The sequence below is a fragment of the Poecile atricapillus genome, chromosome 21 (genome assembly GCF_030490865.1).
Source record: "Poecile atricapillus isolate bPoeAtr1 chromosome 21, bPoeAtr1.hap1, whole genome shotgun sequence".
NCBI lineage: Eukaryota > Metazoa > Chordata > Aves > Passeriformes > Paridae > Poecile > Poecile atricapillus.
Window position 1 is genome coordinate 10,836,333 of NC_081269.1, and position 20,357 is coordinate 10,856,689.

Sequence of the window (20,357 nt, forward strand, 5' to 3'; positions counted from 1 at the left end):
GCTGACGCGGCGGCGGGAATATGGAGGCAGCGGCGGCGCTAGGCGGGTCGGGGTTGCCGGGTGCCCTCATCCTCCTCGTCCTCCTCGTCCTCCTGCTGGCGATCGCGGTGCAACGCTCCGCTCCGCGGGAGGCCCCCACCGCCCCGCAGGACGGTGAGTACAGTGCGGACGGCGGGGCACCGGGCAGCGCGGAGCGGAGCGGAGCTGAACCGGACCCACCGACTCCTCCGCTCCCGCAGGACCCAGGGCGAACGGGCACGCCAGGCCGGAGGAGCCGCGGAAGGCGAAGCCGGCGGCTAGGGCTCGCAGAGAGAAGCCGCAGCAGCACAGCTTCGCACACCGGCTGCTCGTCGCTGCCCTCAAGGTATCGCGTATGCCCGGGGCCGGTGCCTCCCGGGTGCTGATGCCGGTGTGCTCCTCGGTAACGGTGTCCCACTCGATGCCGGTGTCCTGCCGACGTTTCCCGTGGTGCCGCTGTCCTGCCGGAGTCGGTGCAGGTGTCCCTCTTGGTGCTGGCGTTCCGCCTGTGCCGGTGTTCCTCTTCCCCACCGGTGCTGGTGTCTCACTGCGCCCCCCCCGCTCTCGCGTCCTCTGTGACCACTCTCTTGTCTGCAGGGCCACAGCAGCCCGGTCACCTGCCTGGACTTCAGCAGCAACGGCAAGTACCTGGCGTCATGCTCTGAGGACCGCACCGTGCGGCTGTGGAGCACCCGGGACTTGGCAGGGCGGGAGCACCGCTGCCTGCGTGCCAATGTGGAGCTGGACCACGCCGAGCTCGTCCGCTTTAGCCCCGACTCACGGTATGGCCAGACTTTGTACTGGCACCGGGATGTCCTGCAAAGCCGCCAGTCTCACGGCCAAGCTATGCTGGCATCAGTGGTGTTGCTCTGGGATGGGTGGAGGCAGTATCTGTCACTAGGTCATCATGGTATCACTGATCTGTGGCCTTTCCTGAGAGCAGCTGGCACTTAATCACAGAATCACAGTAGTTTGAGATGGAGGGGACCTCTGGAGATCATCTAGGCCAGCTCCTGGCGGGTTAATGTGGTTTTCAGGGGAAATATCCCAGTGCCCAGCTTGTTGCACGCATAGAAGGTACCCGTTGAGGTCACTGCCAGCTGACTCTGCAGTTGGAATGTGCTGCTGAGTCTCTCCGTTGGTCAGGGGAGCTCTTGCTGTGTGGGAAATTTGGTGGAAAAGTGTGTTTTGGCTTTTTTAAGTGGTCTCTTTTAGAAAGAGAGGAAGGGATCTCATTTCCTGGTGTGGATAATAAATTCCCTTGTTTTTCGTTCAGTGTTGCAGTTGAGCCAACACAGGGGGAGAACTTGGTGCCCTTGTAAATATTTCTACCTTCCAGTGTATCCCTCTCCCCAGGTGCCCCTGAGCGACCTGGGCTGGGCTGGGGCTTGGAGCCTGTCTCTCCACAGGGCTTTCATTGTCTGGCTGGCCAATGCTGAGACTATGCGTGTCTACAAGATGACCAAGAAGGATGATGGCAGCTTCACCTTCACAGCGACTTCTGGGGATTTCCCAAAGAAGCACAAAGCTCCTGTCATTAACATAGGGATTGCAGAGACAGGTATGGAAATGAGCTGCTCACCTCTCCAGATCAACTTTGATTTCCTTGTGAAGCTACTGGATTCAAAGTGTTGGAGCTTTTGGCATTCTTGGGACTGTGTACAGCACCAGTACTGAATTCTGTAGTCTCTTAGGTTTTTTTACTTGGTTTTCTACCAACTGAACCGAAAGGTGTGGTTTTCACACCGATCGTGTCCCTGTAACCAGCTCCCTGATACGCGTGGTCTCTTAATTTACATTCTCAAGGATGCTGTTTCAAAGAGATTTGGTCGCAATATTGAGAGGATCGCTCAATGTTCTCTGGGTTGCCAGTCTCTCTTTAACCAGTCAGAAATCTCTCTAGTGAGTTCATACGCTCTATCTTGAACTTCTGGGATCATCTAGAACAGGTGAGGGTCTGTGGGTAGAAGTTACATTTTAGTGGTGAGGGCTTGATGGATTCATGCATCAGGTATGTGCCAGTGGCAGTTGCAAGCAGGTGGATGTGAGTTCACCTCTGTAATAAGAGAGCAGGGAAAATGTTAACTGAGACTGCAGCTGTGAAAGTGAAACCTTAAACGTGCAACAGGTAGCTGGAAGGTAAACAGGCAACTCTGCCTGGGCTGTGTTGGCAAAGGGGAAAGCAGGCACAACCAGCAATCATGGATCATAGAGGTGTGACTGGGATTCAGTTGCCTGCCTGCTATCCACGGCTTGAAAGGTGCTTATCCTTGAGCTGAGTTTGGGCATGCGTGGTCAGGTGGAATGTGCTTTATTCCTGTTTGTGGCACATCCCAGTGAGGCTGCACATGAGGCTCCCAGCTCTGCTTGTACGGCTTAGGGTCCTGAGTACAGGGCACACATGGGCTCAGTGCCTGCTGCCTGCTTGGGAGCCAGGGTGAGTACTGAAGCATAACCAGGAGCTGAGTCTTCTCATACTGCTCTTTACTCTGTCCCAGGAGACTGACACTCCTTGGATTTTGGTGCTGCTGCTGGTTTTCTCCAGCTGCAGGGAGAAGTTGTCCTGGGCTTTTATTGAGTCTATGGCAGCATTAGGTCTGGGGGCTTTTCTGATCTTTGCATTTTTTTCCCCAGGGAAGTTTATCATGACAGCTTCGAGTGACACCACCATTCTGATCTGGAGCCCAAAGGGAGAAGTCCTGGCCAGCATTAACACCAACCAGATCAACAATGCCTATGCCACAGTGTCACCCTGTGGGAGGTGAGTGACAGACAGGATTCCAGGCTGCTGCTTTGCACAGGATAGCATCAGTTCAGACCATTGGCAGTTAGTTGTTACTGTAATGCAATTTTCTGAGGGTTCCACAGTTTAAAAAGGTATTTTGGCCCGCCGGGAGATGGAGCTCATGTGGGCTCAGGCACTCCTTTGTTGCTGTCCTGCCTCAGCACTGCTGTTCTGGTAACCCGAGAACAGCTTCGGCCTTAGGTTGCAGAGGTGGGACAGAGCAAATGGCCTATGCAAAGAAAACAGCATTTTGAACTTGTCTGTGACCTCTTAAAGGTTAGTTATAAAAGTAAAGGTTTTATTTCTGGGAGATCTCTTTATCACGAAAATTGCTCGCTGCTGTAGGTTGATTTGCCTTGCTCCTGGCTTGAGGAGTTTGGGGATCAAAAGCATTTAGCTCTTTCACTTTGCCTGGAGAGTTTCTCATTCCTGAGTTGTTCTGGTGCCCTTCCTTAGTGTTCCCTTGTCGCTAGAGGACACAAAGTAGGAAGCGAGGGTTCAATATTGCAGCAGCTGAGATTTCATTTCCGAGGAGGCAAAAGCCTTTATTTCAGGGTTTTCAACCCTTTTTATAAGGTATTCTGATACAGGTTAACCTGATCGGTGCAAGGAACAACACGTCTCTCATCCCATTGGTGGGACAAGTGAAAAAACACTCTCAGAACATCTGTGTCATTGTTTTCAGAGCTAAAATCCTATTTACACAACAGTCCTTGAGAGAGAAAAGTTTCCCAAAAGACTTTCCCTTGGGAAACACATCAGCCACCGAAAGGCTGAAGCTCAGGTTTGGAAAATCGTGTCCACGTTCCCTTTATCAGCTAGATTTCAGGGAAAAGTGGAAATTACAGCTGACCAGACTTCAGTGCAGGAGTCAGGACAGGTTTGCAAGAGCTGTGGTCCTGCCTTGCTCAGGTCCTCTGTAAGAGGCAACCTGTGTCTCCGCTTGTTCCTTCACGCAGGTTTGTGGCATCCTGTGGCTTTACACCCGATGTGAAGGTGTGGGAGGTATGTTTTAGCAAGAATGGAGACTTCAGCGAGGTAACCAGGGCTTTTGAATTGAAAGGCCACACTGCTGGTGTACAATCCTTTTCCTTCTCCAACGACTCAAGGAGGTATGTGTGTGTTACCTGCTCTGAGTTAAATGTCTCACGACATGTAAGCTCATTTCCAGGGTTCACTAGCTGCACCACTGAGCTGTGGAGGGCTAAAACACTGCCCTGGGGAGCCAAATCAGGCTTGTGCCACCTGCCACATAGGAATCTCACGTGGTTTAACAAGACCAAGTGCTGATGCTGCACCTGGATCAGGGCAACCCCCCACTATCAATCCAGGCTGAGGATGAGCAGATTGAGAGCAGGCTGGGGGTGCTGGTGGGTGAGAGCTGGACATGACCCAGCCCAGAAACTCTCCTGGGTTGATCCCACAGTGTGAGTGGCAAGGGAGAAGGGAATTCTGCCCCTGTGCCCCACTCAGGTGAGATCCCACCTGCAGAGCTATCTCCAGCTCTGGGGTCCCAGCACAGGAAGGACATGGGGCTACTGGAGTGAGTCTAGAAGAGGCACCAAGATGATCAGAGAGATGGAGCAGCTATGCTATGAGGAAAGGCTGAGAGAATTGGAATTGCTCAGCTTGGAAAAGAGAAGGCTTCAGGTTATGTAATTGTGGCCTTCCCTGGCCTGAAGGGAGCAAGAAAGATGGGAGAGAGAGACTGTTTACAAGGGCCTGCAGTGACAAGATAACGGAGAATGGTTTCAGGCTGACAGAGAGTGGGTTAGATGGGATATTAGGAAGAAAGCCTTGGTTGTGAGGGTGGTGAGGCCCTGATACAGGTTGCCCAGAGGAGATGTGGCTGCCCCATACCTGTATTGGAAGGGGCTGTGTTGGAAGGGGCTTGGAGCAGCCTGGTCCAGGGGAAGGATTTTTTGCTTTGGATAGAGAATACAGATTGTATATGTGTACAGACACACCCTTCCCAAGACATCTCTCTCCACAGAGGATTCCTGGTTCATGGGCAGGGGAAGAGGTGCCGCCCCTTTTACGTGCACTCACTGTGCTCTCTCTTGGCTGCAGGATGGCGACTGTATCAAAGGACGGCACATGGAAGTTCTGGGACACAGATGTGGAGTATAAGAAGCAGCAGGACCCATACCTGCTTCTGACAGGGCAGTGTGCAGTGCTGGACCCTTGCCGCATTGCCCTGTCCCCTGACGGCCGCACAGTCGCCGTAGCGGGCAACACAGACATTGTGGTGTACAACACGCGGCGCGGTGAGGAGGAGGAGCGTTTTCTTGGTGTGCACAGCCACCGTATCATTGACCTTGCCTTTGACACCACCGGCCGCTATGTCGTGTCCTGTGGGGACCGCACTATCCGTGTCTTCCACAACGCTGCCGGCCACCGTGCCATGGTGGAGGAGATGGAGGCCCTGCTGAAAAAAACCGGGAACAAAGCCACACGGGAGAGGCTGGAGCAGCAGATCTCCAGTGCTCGCAAAGCCTTGGCTGCCATCTATGGCAAGAAGCACTAAGCTACCCGTACAACAGGAGGAAGCTGTGCTCTGCCTTTGGGGATGTTTTTTTTTAAAAAATACTCAGAGTTTTTAAACAGCAGTAATAAAAAAAGAGTGCCTGGGTCCTTCTTGTGTTCCCTGTGATGGATGGGACAGGGCTGGGGACAGCGGACTCTGCCAGTGTCATGCTCTTGTGTTCTTTTCCCCCCGGGCTTGGATCATCAATATCCCATGGAAGTGATTGCTAAGGCAGTGCCTACGAGTTTTCCTGAGCTTAGAAATGGGAGTTGTGTGGATTTGGGGTAGGTTTTTCGTTTTTTTTTTTATCCAGGGGAGCTGCCAAAGCTCAATCTTTGATGCTAAAGGGTGGGGATTCTGCCGCAGGGGACGGGGCAATGCTGTAACGGTGCAGCGGACTTAGGGTGGCCCCATTCCCCCGGCCCGGGGTCTCGGGGTGATCTCACGGTGGCGCGGAGCGGCACTTGCCCCAAAGGAAGATGGCGTCGCCTCGCCTGCGCGCCGTTTCCGTGCACGCTTAGGGGGGCGGGGCTGTGTACGTCTGCGCAGGCGCAGCAGCCGGGGCGTGTCGGGCGTGGTGACGCATGACGCGTAGCGCGCGGGCGGGCCGCGCAGGGCGCGTGCGCGGGACCGGGTGCGGCGGTGGGTGCGGTGGGGCCGGTGCTACGGTGCTGCGCGCGCCATGTCGGGGCGCTCGGTGCGGGCCGAGACCCGCAGCCGCGCCAAGGATGACATCAAGAAGGTGATGGCAGCCATCGAGCGCGTCCGCAGATGGTGAGGGCGGGCCCGCGGGGGGAGGGCCCCGCCTACCTCGCGCAGCCAATCACCCCGCCGCGGGGTGCGACCCGGGAGTGCGCGCCCAACCAGCGGGTGCGGGCGGGGTTGACGGCCAATGGGAGTGGGACGGGGGACGAAAGCGCCCCTGATGGGCGGTTAGTCCAGCCAATCACAGTTCGGGGGGCGGGAGGAGTGCTGCGGAGTGCTGAACTGACGGTCGTCTGGGCCAACCGGAGCGTGGCGGGGTTTGTTGCCACGGTGCGGCCCGGTCCGGCCCGTCAGCGTTGCGTCCCGCAGGGAGAAGAAGTGGGTGACGGTGGGCGACACGTCCCTCCGGATATTCAAGTGGGTGCCTGTGGCGGACAGTAAGGAGGTGGGTACCGCGCGTGGAGACGAGCCGGGAGCCACCGCCCATAGCCAGCCTAGCCCCCTTAACAGCCCCCCTTATGCTGACCTCTGAGCCTCCTCCAGCCCCACCGACTACCGAGGCCCCCCGACCCACCTCCGAGCCCCCCAGTTCCGCTGAACGCCGCCAAACCCCCCTGCGTCCCTTCCGAGTCATCTCCGCTGAGCCCTCCCAGCTCTGCTGAGCATCCTTGAGGCTCCACTGAGCCCTTCGTGCCCTATCGAGATCCCCTGAGCACCCCCAAGCCCTTGATCCTTCCCCAAGCTGAGCCCCGAACACACCCGAAGCCCACCGAGTCCCTTCTGAAGTCCTATGAAACCCTGTCAAGCCTTCTTGATCCACCCCCCACCCCAACAAGCCCCTTCAGTTAACCTGAGCCCCTCCAAACTATCGAGCCTCTGCTGAACCCTCCGAGCTCTCTTGAACTTCCCCCCTCCCCAAGACTCTCCGCTTGACTTCTCTAAGGACTTGCTTTACTCGGTGTCATTGCTAGACGACCGTCATCTCCTCCTCTCTTTCCTGATTCCCAGTCCTTTTGTAGACGGAGTTTTGCTTCTCACTTAGGAATGTGCTCCCAAAGCCAAGGGAAAAGGCCAGGCTGTGCACATCCCTTTGGGCTTCTGGAGACAGAAGGGGGAATGTTTCCTCTGGAGAAGCGTGTGTTCCTCTGACATTGTGTTTGTGCTTTTCTTTCTCTCCTCAAGAAAGAGAAGTCCAAATCGAGTAGCAGCACAGCCCGAGAACCCAATGGCTTCCCAGCTGACACCTCTGCCAACTCCTCCCTCCTTCTGGAGTTTCAAGGTGGGTCTGGCTGAGCTCCCTTCAACCTGGGGAAATACTCCAAGGCTGTATAGCAGCTGGAACACTGCTGGTTCTGTGAGCTGCCTGTATGGGGAAGAGCAGTGCTCGCCTCTGAGCACTGACATGAAGTGGAGAAGTATGGAATTGAGCTGTGGAGTTGGACTGATCCACTTCTGGATTGTCCCTGTCCAAACTGTTCATTTTTGCTGTCAGAGAGTCTTAATGGGCTGTTTCTGGTATTTTCTGGGGAAGCTCCACAGCCAACTGGAGGAGTGGAGTTTCCTGCTTCCCCCTTTCCGGTCTCTGCTAGGGAGAGGCCAGTAGCCACCTGCAGCCAAGCTTGCTTTTCCAAGTTACTTCCATGGACCTTAGGGTGAAGGGGCAAAGGATGTCTGGGTCTGGGCACTGTGTTACAGTCAGGAGAGGCTCTGGCAGCGCCGTACTCACTGCTGAAATAGAGTGTACACATCTGCCCAACCCCTGCTCTGTATGTGGCTAAGCAAAATTAGGAATGTTCTGACACCTCCAGGAGATGTGGTGGGGCTATGCTGCAGGTCTGCAGTTTGGGAAGGTGTGTGCCAGGCCTGCCTCCTCATTGGGAGACAGGTGCTGAGCATTAATCCTGGTGTTGCTTCACAGAGGAGGAGCAAAACCCAGGAGATTCCTGCCCTCAGATGCCCAGGGCCCTTCCTAGCTGCAGATGTGAGATTTGACAGTGCTCATTCTCATTCCCAGGGCAGGAGCATTCCATCTCCCACAGCCAGTTGTGTAAATGATTCCCACTGTGTTCTGGAAGACAGTCCTGTGCCTGACAGCCCTTGGGCTGATAGGGAACAGTGAATCCCCTGTTTAACTCCCTGTCTCTGCTCTGCCTTCTCGGCAAGACTCCAGCTTGCAGTGCCGCCCTGGGCTGCCTGTGCTCCTGGGTCAAGGTGCTCTTCTTCACCAGGTGCTGTTTCTGCAGATGAGAACAGCAACCAGAGCTCCCTGTCTGACGTGTACCAGCTCAAGGTGGACAGCAGCCCGAACTCCAGCCCCAGTCCCCAGCAGAGTGAGTCCATGAGTCCTGCCCACACGTCTGACTTCCGCACAGATGACTCACAGCCTCCTACCCTGGGGCAGGAGACCCTGGAAGGTGGGTGCTGGGCTGGGAAGGGAGGAGGCAGATGTGTGGGTTCAGGGAAGGCCCCTCCAGGGCTGTTGGTGGTCTGGTGGGTGGCCTTGGCACTGCTGGAAGCTGGCATCAGGGACTTCCTCTGCTAGGTGTTGTCCTGGCTCAGCACTGAGCTTGGTGCTGGCTCTGCATTTATTTTGATCCACCTGTTCTCCCCAGAGCCCTCCCTGCCTTCCTCAGAAGTGGCAGATGAGCCTCCCACTCTTACAAAGGAAGAGCCAGTCCCCCTTGAGACTCAGGTAAGGGAAGGGGGATTGAAACCACCTCTGAATGTGCATGGGCCCAGATTGGCCCTTTGACCCTTGTTGCTGCTTCTTGTAGCAGAAGCATCTTGGTGGATGAAGTCGCTCTGCAGTCCCAAATGCCCCCTGGGAGCTCCCAGAACCTCCTGGTTTCCTGAGCTTTGATCTTTATCCCCTGGTTCAGATCAAGTGTTGAAGTGTGAGGGAAGGATGTGGGGGGTGTGGGAAAATGATGAAACTGTCAGGCTCCAGGCTGGAGTGGGTTCCCATTCCTGGTGCCCTGGGGTCTGTGCATAGGTGACAGCCCGGGGTGTCCCCATGGTGTGACACAGCTTTGTCTAGGTATGTGTAGCTCGGTGTCACTGCCTGTGACCTCTGGCTCTTGCAGGTAACTGAAGAGGAGGAGGACTCTGGTGCACCACCTCTAAAGAGATTTTGTGCTGACCAGAACTCTGTGTGCCACACGGCCTCGGAGAGCTAACCTGCATGGCCCGGCTCCTTCGCCAGCCCCTTGCAGAGCTGCCTGGCCTCCCAGGACCAGCGCTTTCCCTCCAGCCTGCCCCTTCCCCAGTGTCGGGGCTCTTATCACTCACATCAAGCGTGCCCTTCCCTGCCCTGCCCTGCCTGACGGATGGCGCTGCTGCCAGTACCTGCAAACTTGCCTCTATTTATTGGCTCCCTCTCTCCCTGCTCCCTGCCCTAGAGCTGGGGGTCTCTGCTGGGTGGGGTGTATGGGGGGGGGGGGGGGGGCGTTTCTCCTACTCACCATGGTTCCCAGGACACTGGCAGATGCTGTTTGCCTGCTCGTGGCTCCCATCCCTGCCCTTCCTGTGGGTGCTGGGAACAGGAGAGCCACCTTCTACCTGCTCCAGGTGATGTGCCCACTCCGTTGTGGGAGCAGATGGTGGTGGGTGTGGGGGCAGTGAGGGGCTGGCAGGGACCCACTGGGACGCTGTGCAATAAGCTGCTAGTTTAAGCCATTCATGCTGGGAGAGAGGGGGGCGCTTTCCCCTCCCGGAGGGCAAGAAGTACTGACCGGCCTCTGCTCTGCCGCGGGGCACAACTCCAGCCGGGGGTGGGGGGGGGGGGGGAGGGCAGGAACATGCAGTCCCCCGGGAGCTGGCAGAGCAGGGGGAGCTGCTGCCCTGTGCTGGGTGGGCCTTGCCCCGGCCCAGGTACCTACGGTCCCCGGGATGGAGAAGGAAGCAGCAGGGTGCTGGAGCCCCCGGGAAGCGCTCCTGCCCTGGGGCTCTTTTGCCCCCCAATACCCGCTGCGCCCCCCCCCCCCCCCCCCCAGCCCCACTCTCCCCCCCGCTGCCACTGCATGTCCCGCCGAGTCCGTGATTAAGCCTGATGAAGCTGGAGGCGCGGCCGCGCGTGGAGGTGGAAAGTTATTTTAGCACTGAATAGAATATTTTTAAAATTAAACTGTTTGAAATACAGATGCAGAGCACGATGTCAGCGACCCAGGGCCAGGTGGGGAGGGCCACTGCGGAAAGAGAAGGGAAGGGAAATTGCTGCTAAACGGGGCCCGGTGCCGGCACTCGCCGCCTGCCGTGCCCAGGGAGCCGGCCCGGAGCCCGATTTCCCGGGAAGTTCGGTCAGCGAGCTGTCCCGGTTCCCCACACTTTCCTCCCTGCCGTGGCCGGCGCTGTCCGGAGCGGGCGGGGGACGAGCCCGAGCCGAGGCGGCAGCTGCGCTCGGCAGGGCCGGCTCGGGGCGGGTGCTAGGGAAGAGGAGCCCGGGGCGGCCCCTGCGCCCTGTGCAGCAGTTCCGACTGCGGTCCCGGCCCCGGGCTCTGCCCGCTCTGCAGCCGCCACCGCCCACTCAGGGGGCTCTGCTCGCGGCGCGGGGCTTCTCGTCGTCAGGAACCGCGGGGGCCGGGAGAACTCTGCCGCGGCTGCGGGAACTGGGGATGTGCTTTGGACGTGACTTCAGGGCAGTGCCAGAGCGCCCGAGCACCTCCCATCGTTAACCTGCGGCCTTCCTCACCAGCCCGCTCAGACGTGACTGCCCGTGCAATAAATTGTTTTCATTTTCATTTTCCAACGTTTCCTTTTCCCCAAGTTTTTTTGGTCCCGATAAACTTGTGTGTGCCCTTCTTTGCACGTCCAGTGAAGGCTGGTGGAGCTGGGGAATAGTCTGGGCTACGTTAGATAAGGAGTGAGTGAGGAACTGAGAGGAGGGACTCAGTATGGAGAAAAGGAGGCTCAAGGGGGACCTTTTTGCTCTGCACAACTCCTTGACAGGAGGGTGCAGCAAGGTGAGGGTCAGGCTCTGCTCCCACAGAACAAGGAGCAGCATGAGGGAAAACAGGCTCAAGTTATCTCAGGGGAGTTTTAGGCCGAACATTGGTGAAAAGTTTCTTCAGGTAAAGGGTTGTCTAGCTCCGGCACAAACTGCCCAGGCTAGTGGTGGAATCACCCATCTGTGGAGGGATTTAACTGATGTGTAAATGTGGCACATCTACATGGGGCCATGGGTTAGTAGTGGCCTTGGCAGTGCTACGGGAACAGTTGGAGTGGATGGTCTCAGAGGGCTTTCCTAACCTTTACAGTTCTGTGATAACCGTGAAGGGCTTTTAATCATGTATCCTTTCACGATCGGGATGGCCAGCCAGGAGGGGCAGCTGCTGATTGATTTGAACACAAACTATCCTGATGTGGTGGTAGTTACTGGGAAAATACTTTTAGGAAAGAGTTCCAGAAAGAAGAAGTCTAGCAATCAGAAACCAGAACATAAGGCCTTTTCCATAGCAGTGTGTGCATTGCTGAATTCAGGAAGAATGAGAATGGAGAGTGAAGACAGGAATTACTTCTTCCAGGAGCATGGCACTTTTGAGGACATAGAGATGAGCCTCAAGGATTGTATTGGCAGAAGCAAGGTCTCGGAATACTTTGCATGGACGCAGCAGAGGAGTAACCTGCTGCTTTTTGTTAAAACACGGAGCTGTGGCGGCCCAGAGCCAAGAAGCGCAGCCACAGAGTTGCACCTCTGCAGCTTGACCACTGGTTTGTTTTATAGGTCTGGCACTTGGTTTACCCTGTGACCTCCAGAGAAGCTCCTGAACTCCTGAGGAAGAAAAACTGTGCCAAGCGCCACAATGAGAATGGACTCCAGAGGCAGAAGCCCACTCCTGGCCACAGGATTCTGGACACGAACGACGGCCCACTTCCAAGGGAAAGAAAACTCACCCTGCCAGGTTACTGATGTCAGTGTGTCAGAGACGTTTGGCACTCCATGTGCAGCCCGATTTCTTGGTGGGCGCGGCTTGGGTCGGGGAGGAATCCTGCTCCGTTCATTATTTTTGGAGGCAGAAGGGGCTGAGCTCGGCAGCAGTGCTGCCGCCTTGTGGGCACGGAGCGGTACTGCCGCTGTGCCCCAAGCCGAGCCGGGACCCCGCAGGAGCCGGGTCGGGCTTCTGCCACACTGAAGGTGGCGGCCGCAACAGGACCCCGGCCCCAACAGGACCCCGGCCGCGGCGTCCGCTCTTTGTCTCTGAATCCCTCTGTCCTTGCTGTGTGTTCTGCACTCTGTCTTTTTCTGTGTCCTTCTCCATACCTCGCTCACGTGCCTTTTTTTATTCCGTCTGGCTCTTTGCTGCTCCCCATGCCCTTGTTTCCCAGTGGATCCTTGTGCCCCCTTCCCTCTGTTCTTTTTCAATCCCTCTCTGTCTTGCTGCCCATTCCAGGTTTTTGGTTTGGGTGGGGTTTTTGTTTTTGTGGTTTTTTTTTTTTTTTTTTGTTTGGTTTGTTTTGTTTTCCTATTTCATCCTACACCCCATTCTTTTGTTCTTTCTTTTCTTCCTGTGTCCTCTCTGCCACCATTCCCTCTTTCTGCCTCTGGCCTGTGCCTGGGGTTTCAGGGAGGTATTTCTGGGATCTGACCCCCTTTTCTTGTTGCAGCAGAGCTCCTTTTTGGGAGGGGGTCTAGACCTAGGAGGGCTTCCAATAAAGCTCAGCTCCCGTTCCCCTTCCAGCATGGGTGTGACCCGGGCTGGCCGTAGTGCTCGGTGTCTCTGGACCTCACAGCATTTCTACGTGGCTGCTGCACCCAGGTCCCCAGTACGTCCTGCTCTGGCCGCTTCCCCGAGCGGTCCCTCGTGCACCAAGAGGGTGCTACAGACCACAGGGGCCTCTTGGCTGCAGAGCTGGGTGATGGGAGACAACAAAGCAATGCCCAGGTTGCAGCTGTTCAAGCCAGCCTTGCCTGCTGGAGCATTTCTTTCTTTCTTACCCGTCCATGGTCCTCTCTGTGTGTCTGTGGTAATTTTTAAACTGCAGGGCTGGGAGGCCTGGCCATTTCACCAGGAGTGCTCACCCTGGGAGCACCAGTCTCTACCTTGGGAGGAAGCAAGCTGCCACCAGAATAAAAGTGGGGTGGAGTTGCTCCTACTCCAAGGCAAGAGCCTGCAAGGCCCCTCCTTTGGGGACTCATCTTTTGTGTGAAGGCACATTGTCTAGCAGAGGAAGAGGCTGGTACCTGGTGGAGCAGGACCAAGATTCCATTTTCCCCAGGCAGCTCCCTCTGCCTGCTGTAGCACTGGCCAGGGCTGGAAGAGGAGGGGGAGTGCGTTCAGCACTGCTGCTGGAACGGAGTGGCCCTCTCAGGAGGATCCTGGTTGCTTCAGGGCTTTGCTTTTCCACTGGTTTGTGTCCACAAAGGAAAGGCATGGAGAAGGCAACACCATCACCCCAGCCCCGTAGTCGGGAGTCCATCAGCTTTCCCCACAGTGAAAGTGGTTAAGGTCTCCTTAACCAAAGGAAAACTCAGCAGCACTACAGATGTACAGAACAGCAATTTATCCACCGGGGCCTTCTGACACACTTTGCCCATTATGTGTCCAGAGGACTCCAAGTACTGACTTTACATATCCACAAGTGTGGCCAAAGCCACACATACAGAGCAACACCAAGTTCTCACGGTGTACCAAGAGAAACAAAGATTTGATAACATTATTTCTTAGATGACTGTTGGGGATGAAGTCAAATGTAAAGAAAAAATGGAAATGTAAAAAATGATGGACGTTAGTGCACACGGATACAGAGTTTCTGCTTTTGAGCTCGGCAGATGTTTTTTTCTTTCCTCTTTCCCTTCTCATGTGAGCTTGCTTTGATTCAGTTCTGCTATGCTAAGCTCTGCGGCAGTGCTGCCGCCTTGTGGGCACAGAGCGGTACTGCCGCTGTGCCCCGACCGGGGCCCTGCCCCGCTCCGCTGGGTGACGGGGGGGAGGCGGCAGCGGGAGCTACGGGAGTTCCGCGTGGGGAGGGAGTGAGCGGGGCGGTGTCTGTAAATAGCAGGGAGGGGTGAAAGAGAGTTAAGGGTGTAAAGTGACACGGCCGGGCTCGAGCAGGGACACGGCACTAAAAGGAGAGGCTGCCGTGCAGGCCGGCGGCTGAGAACAATGACAGCAGTGGACCCTGCGAGCGCCCCTGGCTCCGCCCACCTGAGCGCCTCGCGCTCCCATGGGCCGCAGACTCAAAGCTTCCACCAATCCCGGCCCGCCTTGCTCCGCTCTGGCCAATCACAGCCGCCCTTTGAATCCGGGCACGGTCCCGCCAATCTCAGCTCACTCAGTCGCGGCCCAGCGCCTCAGGCAGCCCGGCCCCGCTCCCCCGTTCTGCTGAGGCGCCGCTCCAGCCGCTGTCGCTCTGGGAGCTGGCGGAGCCGTGCTGCCGCAGCCCCGGCAGGTGCTGTTGGGTCCTGGGAAGGGTGGGCAGGGGCTCTCCGTTCAGGTCCCAGCCATTGGTTCTCCCAGGGGAACAGGGAGAAGGCGGGGAGCAGACGGGATCGCGGGAGCGGGGCCTGAGGGGACAGCGGGGGGTCGCGGAGGGGAGCGCGGCGGGAACAGGCGGGCTGGGATCGGCGGGCCCGGCGCTGCCTCGGGCTGTGATCGGCTGTGCTGGTCAGCCCTGGGGCACAAACAGCGTGCGCTGGAGGGGTGCGGGTGTTAGTTGGGCGGTGAGGCTGCGAGCGGCGGTGGGAGCTGCGGCTGCCGATCCGGGGAGCGCCAGGACGGGACCCCCACGGCTGCTGATCTGGGGATCGCCGGTGAGCTCGGGTGCGACGCCCGCGTCTGCCGGGGCCAGCATCTGGGGGCCGGCGGTGTCCTGGGGCGGCGGGGCCGGTCGTGGCCAGTTCTTTCCACCACGCCCTGGGCTGTTCGAGCGGCTGGAGGCGGGTGCGGGGTCTGGAGTGGCACAGGGCCTGCTGCTGCTGCAAGATGAATATGAGCTGTTTCGTAGTTTCTGGATTGAAGATAATGTTTAAAATATCGGGAACAAAGCCGGTTTTTTTGCGATTTTATTATTGTATTTTGCTTTTATTTAAAATAATAACGATTTTCTTTATTACATTATTTTGTTTTGCTCGTTTTATTAAAATAATAAAATTATTATTATTAATTATAATTACTTTTAATAATATATATTTTTCTGTTTAGATTTATTAATCTATTAATTAAATATTATTGATAAATAATGATTAAATATTATTTATTAACTACTTTAGGGGCTTTTTTGCTGGATAGCTGATGTTAATTCAATAAAGATTGTGGGGCTGGGGCTGAAACACCACTTGTGGGGCCAGTGGAGACATAAAGCCCCAGGGTGTGGAATAAAGACCTTGGCACTGGAGTCAGGCCTAAAGCAATGTGGGGCAATGGAAATACTGAGGCTGGAGCTAGATAAATGCCATGGGGGAAGGGGATGGAGCTGCAGCTCAGGGCCTGCAGGAGGTGCCTGGGGGCTTAGCAGCCCCTGCCTGCTGGTACCAAGCAGAGGCTGAGGGTCTGGGGGCTGGGAGGGCTCCAGGGCCCGAGAACCAGCCCAAGGGCACCTTTTGGGATGGGGGAGCAGGGGCCCAATGGCTATTCCCAGCCCCTGGTTCTGCCTGGGGGAGGTGAGGGGGCCTTTGGGCAAGTGCTGGGCTGAGACCCAGGGGGAGGGGGAAGGTACCTGTCGGGCTTGAGGCCTCAAGTGGCCCCAAAGTTGGGCTCCCATTAGGGTGGGTAGGACAACTCCTAGAGACATCGATGTGATGGTGATAACTGATTTGTGGCCTTATCAACAGCCCCGGGCTGCAGTGAGAAGCAGGAGCAGCTTTCAGCCACCGGCAGTGGGAAGCTGAGGAGCTGGAACTGAGGAAGCAGAGCTGGAGGAGACACAAATATGGTAGGGTTTAGGGTGAAACTGTTGTGAGGCTGGGATAAGGAATATGGAGCCGGGATGCGAACTGCGTGGCTGGAGCTGAAATCAATGTAAGGGCTGGGATAGGGCCTTGCAGAGCTGTTCCTGCAGTAAGGATGGTCAGGTTGGGCTGGAATGTGGGTTCAAGAGCTAAGCTCACACCCCAGAGAGCTAGAGCTAAAACAGAGATCCTGCCTGGAGCACCACAAAGCAGCATGATGTGTCACTGCTGGGAAGATGTGGAGGCAGAAGCGCAGCACAAGAGCTGGCAGTCAAATAAAGCTTGTGGGACTGAAGCTGAAATCACTGGGGCCGGGGTGGGGACTGCAGTGCTGCATCTGCAAACGCTGTTCTGAGGGGATAGTGACTGTAGATGTGGGAAGCAACCATAGAATGGTACACAATGGGATGGGCTGCAAATACAGTGAAGATTGATTTGGGGTTGGGATGGGGTTGGAGTGGCATTTCTTGGCCTGGAGGTGAAACCTCGGAGCTGGAACCAAAACAAAGACCCTTTTGTCTCAACCTGGAGCAGCTTCACCTAGCGGAGCAGGGGAAAAGGAAGCAGATGTGGAGCTGGAAGAAGAGAGCTGGCCGTGAAATAAAGCTTGTGGGTCAGTCAAGAGCTGAAATCACTGGGGCAGGGATATTGACTGTGGGGTGGGCTTAGAGGCCCTAGGGCCGGAGCTGAAATGTTGCAGAGCTGGAGCCAAGAGGAAGATCGTGCTCCTTGAACCTGGAGAGTTCTCAGCCAGCAGACTTGGAGAAACACACATCTGGAGCTGTGAAGAAGAGAGCTGGCTGTGAAATAAAGCTTGTGGGTTAAGAGCTGAAATCACTGGGCCAGGGAAGGGGTCACTAGGACTGGAACTATAATCACTGTGGGGCTGGGATAGAGACTGAGAGTGGGATTGACACTGCTGGGTGAGATAACTATGGTAGCATTCATATGCTGAAATCACTGGAGGTCAGTGATATTAATGTTGGGGCAGGGTCAAAGGGCTGAGGTCAAGGGCAAAAGCTCAGGAGTCAATGGTTAAAGTGAAAAGTCAGGGATTCAAACTTCAAGGGTCACATGTGAATGGTCAGGGTTCAAAGATCAAGAGTAAAGGGTCCAAGGTCCAATGTTACGGGTTAATTTTCCAAGGTTGTGTGGTCCAAGGTCAATTATCAGGGAATCAAACTTCAGAGAGCACAAGTCAAGAGTCAAAGATCAAAATTCAGAGGTTAAGAGTAAAAGGTCAGTGGGAAGTTGCCAGGGAGTTGCAGGGAAGAGGAGTATTTCTAAACTTTATCCATATTTCCCTGTAATTCTGGGTGTTTGGATTTCCTTTGTGTTCGTCAGGATAAGCCATAAACGAGCCCCTGAACTCTGCATCGATGTGTCAAACACTTCCACAGAAAGGCACGTCAGCAGTGATTCTAGAGGAAAAATTAGAGGTGATGTCTTATGATCCATGGGGAATTACATTGGGAATTATGAAACTCAAACACATGGAATTGTGGAGGTGGAATTCCATCTTCAGCCTTGGGCACCTGGTGGAGGAGAGGTGTCCTCATCCATAGCAAGGAAAGCCTGGTGCCCCCGTGTGTCAGGTGCAGACAATGAGCTGTCCAGGGAATGAGCAACAAGTTCCTTCTGCCCCTGCCCTCACCCGTAGGATGGCAACAGCACAAACTGAACTGTGAGGATGATGAGGGCTCAGAGCAGCCCCAGGTGTGAGCAGTGAGGTTGATGAGGGGACAGAGCAGCCCCAGGTGTGAGCAGTGAGGTTGATGAGGGGACAGAGCAGCCCCAGGTGTGAGCAGTGAGGTTGATGAGGAGCGGGTGGGTCCTGCCCGGGGCTGTTTTAGGGGGAGGGTTTCCCTCAGTTCACTTGGGCACGGAGCAGCTGGGAGAGAGTCATTTATGGTGGGCTCCACGGGGGTATCTCATGGAACGATACCGGGAGCATCTCATAGGGTCTGGGAGAACAGCTGGATGCACTTGGACATGGAGCATTGTTTAAAGGAGGTGCCCAGGGACAAACCTTCGTGTCGCGAAGCAGCATCGGAGCAAGTAAGCCAGTGCGGGTTTGCAGGGGGGACTTTTCTCCTTTTCCTTTTTGATTTCCTCTTGGAAAAGGAGCTTCCTCTTGGAAGGGAGCGACAGAGCCGTGTGGAGGCGAGGTGAGCTCTGCCGGGCCGGCAGGCGGGAGCCGCGGCGCGGAGCTGTGTCCGTCCGGCCGCTCCGCCCGCTCCGGGCGCGGGGCTCGGGCACCGCCGGGGTCCCTTCGGGCCGGTCCCGGTGCCGCTGGGCGGGCCGGGCTCTCCCGGGGCCGGGACTGCCCCCGCCCGCCGGAGGAGCCGCTTTCTTGCCGGGAGCCGCGCTCCGTCCGGGGCCGGGAGCGCGGGGCCGCCCCCGGGTGCCGAGTGCCGCCGCTGCCGGGGCTCGCGTGGCTCCCCCGGTCCCCCCGCACCTGGAGCGGCGCCAGCCCGGGAGCGAGTCCCGGCGAGGGCCGCTGGGGGACACTTGTGGCTTATCAGCTTCAGAGTGCGCTGGCAAAAGCCGCTGGGAGGAGGGGAGGGGGAAAAGCCCGACCTTCCGGCCTTTTTGTCTGGGGGGCTTTGTCGGTTTCGCTCTTTAGCCGAGCCGCGCCTTTAAATAACGATGTGGCGCCTTCTAGAAACTGTGTCCAATACCTTTTGCACCCTCACGTGAGGGCTTCGAGCTCAGGTTTTTCCATTGCCGAGTTAACTGCAGGTCCAAGCTGGCAGCGTCCCGTGCATCTGGTGTGCGTGAATCTGTTTGTGATGTTCATTTCCTCTGGATGCAGAGTTGGGCTTGTTGGGCAGACCGTATTTCTCACACCTCGAGGCTTGTTAACCCTTGTACACGATTTTCTGGAGACGCGGGCTGGGGGAGAACTTTGTCTTGCTGCTGTACTAGGGAATGGAATGCAGGGGGTCCCCACAATATCCCCGTGGAAGCTGGAATGTCCGAGGAAATGGATGTGACAAATCTCGGGGCTGAACCTGGCTCCCAGCGCTCTGCAGCGTAGGACGCGAGAGAGCAGGGCTGAGGGACAGCGGGGTAGGAGCGGCGAGGTGCTTCGTGCTCTGGGTTTGGTGTCGCTGATGTTTCCAGAGCCAGAGCAGGTTGATTTGGTTCTGGTGCACTGGAACGGGATCCAAACCTTAGAAAGGTTTGAGACAAACTGGGAGGAAATGTTTTAAAATGAATGTGTTTCTTAATAGAAAGCAGGTTTCAGTCCGTTTTTAAATTGATTTTAAAGGAGGTTTTTTTTTGTTGTGGAGGAAAGACCAGTAGATTTTAGAAGGGTTTTTATATTTGTTTTGAAAAATTATTTTAGTATTGTTAGTTGAAGTGTTAGGATGAGTTGTGTTTTAGTGTTGAATCTTTTTGAGGGGGTTCAGATTTTTTCTAGGTTAAGATTTTTTTCCCTTGGTTGGTGGAGGTATTGTGATTTTATTGATGATATTGGTGGGAACTTGATGCTGTTTGTTTTTGGCTATTTTATTTTTACGAATTGGATTTTTGCAGTTGGACTGGAAGAATTCACTTTATTTCAAAACATACTACTGTAATGATGGAAAGGTTTCCATATTAACTCCTCAGTGTCTTAGATTTTTTTTCTCATTTAGGTTTTCCAGAATTTATGGATAATTTAGCAATCAAGCAGGGATGGCACCCCATTCTTGAAAAGATGGCTATGGAAAAACCTGTGTCTAACAACACGTACCTGACGGAGGGCAACAATTTTGCTGTTATTACAGGGCCAAATACAAGTGACAAAATAACATTGGCATGCATCTCCTGGAGGAGAGGAGTTTCTGGTGGGCTCCCAGTGGCATCTCATGGAGTGACGGTGAGAGCATCTCATAGGGTCTGGGGGAGCACCTGGATGCACTTGGACCCGGAGCACCGCTTAAAGGAGGTGGTGAGGGACAAAGCTTTTTGCCAGGAAGCAGCACTTGAACAGCTGAGCCGGTGTGGATTTGCAGGGGTGATCTTTCTCCTTTTCCCTTTTGATTTCACTTTGGCAGTCCCTCCCCGGTGCCCTCAATCTGTCACAAGAATTCCAAGAAAAAAAAAGGCTGAGCAAACAGTGAAAAGAAGGGGTATAGGTAAGGTGGAGTTCAGGTGTACCCCACCCCAAACCCTAAACAGCAGCCCTAACAGTACCACCATTTACCTGAGGCAGCTGCAGGCAGGAACCCTAAAGCAGCAGAGTGCCAGAACCCCTGGTACTGCAGACAGTACCCCTGGTGCTAGGGTCAGCCAGGAGATAGTGGGGGGACGATCCGTAGGGTTGGGGAAACAGGGGGTTTCCCGCCCCGCCCCACCCTGGGCTCTCGGTCCCTCCGCAGCCGGGGATTGCTCCCACCCCTCCTCGAGGCGGCGGTTGGCAGGGCTTCGTGCCTAGCCTCCGCAAAGAG

General features: G+C 55.7%; 2 protein-coding genes and 1 long non-coding RNA gene across 10 annotated transcripts; all 3 read left to right on the forward strand.

The window, feature by feature from the left end:
* Nucleotides 1-2: 2 nt before the first annotated feature.
* TBL2 (transducin beta like 2) lies at nucleotides 3-5,437 on the forward strand. Of its 2 annotated transcripts, XM_058854038.1 has the most exons (7): nucleotides 3-153; nucleotides 240-364; nucleotides 616-800; nucleotides 1,428-1,579; nucleotides 2,653-2,779; nucleotides 3,763-3,915; nucleotides 4,874-5,437. In XM_058854038.1, exons 1-7 carry the CDS (start codon nucleotides 21-23, stop codon nucleotides 5,328-5,330), a joined length of 1,332 nt encoding a protein of 443 aa, XP_058710021.1. In that variant the 5' UTR covers nucleotides 3-20; the 3' UTR covers nucleotides 5,331-5,437. The 2 variants fall into 2 exon arrangements, with proteins under 2 accessions (XP_058710021.1, XP_058710022.1); XM_058854039.1 differs by lacking the exons at nucleotides 3-153; nucleotides 240-364 and having other exon boundaries at nucleotides 663-800; nucleotides 1,375-1,579.
* A 444-nt stretch (nucleotides 5,438-5,881) lies between these two features.
* On the forward strand, nucleotides 5,882-13,940 carry BCL7B (BAF chromatin remodeling complex subunit BCL7B). 7 transcript variants are annotated; one of them, XM_058854040.1, is made up of 6 exons: nucleotides 5,882-6,072; nucleotides 6,405-6,480; nucleotides 7,218-7,314; nucleotides 8,264-8,449; nucleotides 8,648-8,727; nucleotides 11,755-13,940. In XM_058854040.1, the coding sequence occupies exons 1-6, from the start codon at nucleotides 5,915-5,917 to the stop codon at nucleotides 11,938-11,940; spliced, it is 783 nt and encodes a 260-aa protein (XP_058710023.1). In that variant the 5' UTR covers nucleotides 5,882-5,914; the 3' UTR covers nucleotides 11,941-13,940. The 7 variants fall into 7 exon arrangements, with proteins under 7 accessions (XP_058710023.1, XP_058710024.1, XP_058710026.1 ...); XM_058854041.1 differs by having other exon boundaries at nucleotides 8,279-8,449; nucleotides 11,755-13,922; XM_058854043.1 differs by lacking the exon at nucleotides 11,755-13,940 and adding an exon at nucleotides 9,119-10,797.
* A 49-nt stretch (nucleotides 13,941-13,989) lies between these two features.
* On the forward strand, nucleotides 13,990-20,286 carry LOC131586819 (uncharacterized). Its single transcript, XR_009279244.1, has 3 exons — nucleotides 13,990-14,420; nucleotides 15,802-15,902; nucleotides 19,695-20,286. It is a non-coding gene; the product is annotated as an uncharacterized LOC131586819 (long non-coding RNA).
* The last annotated feature ends 71 nt before the right edge of the window (nucleotides 20,287-20,357 follow it).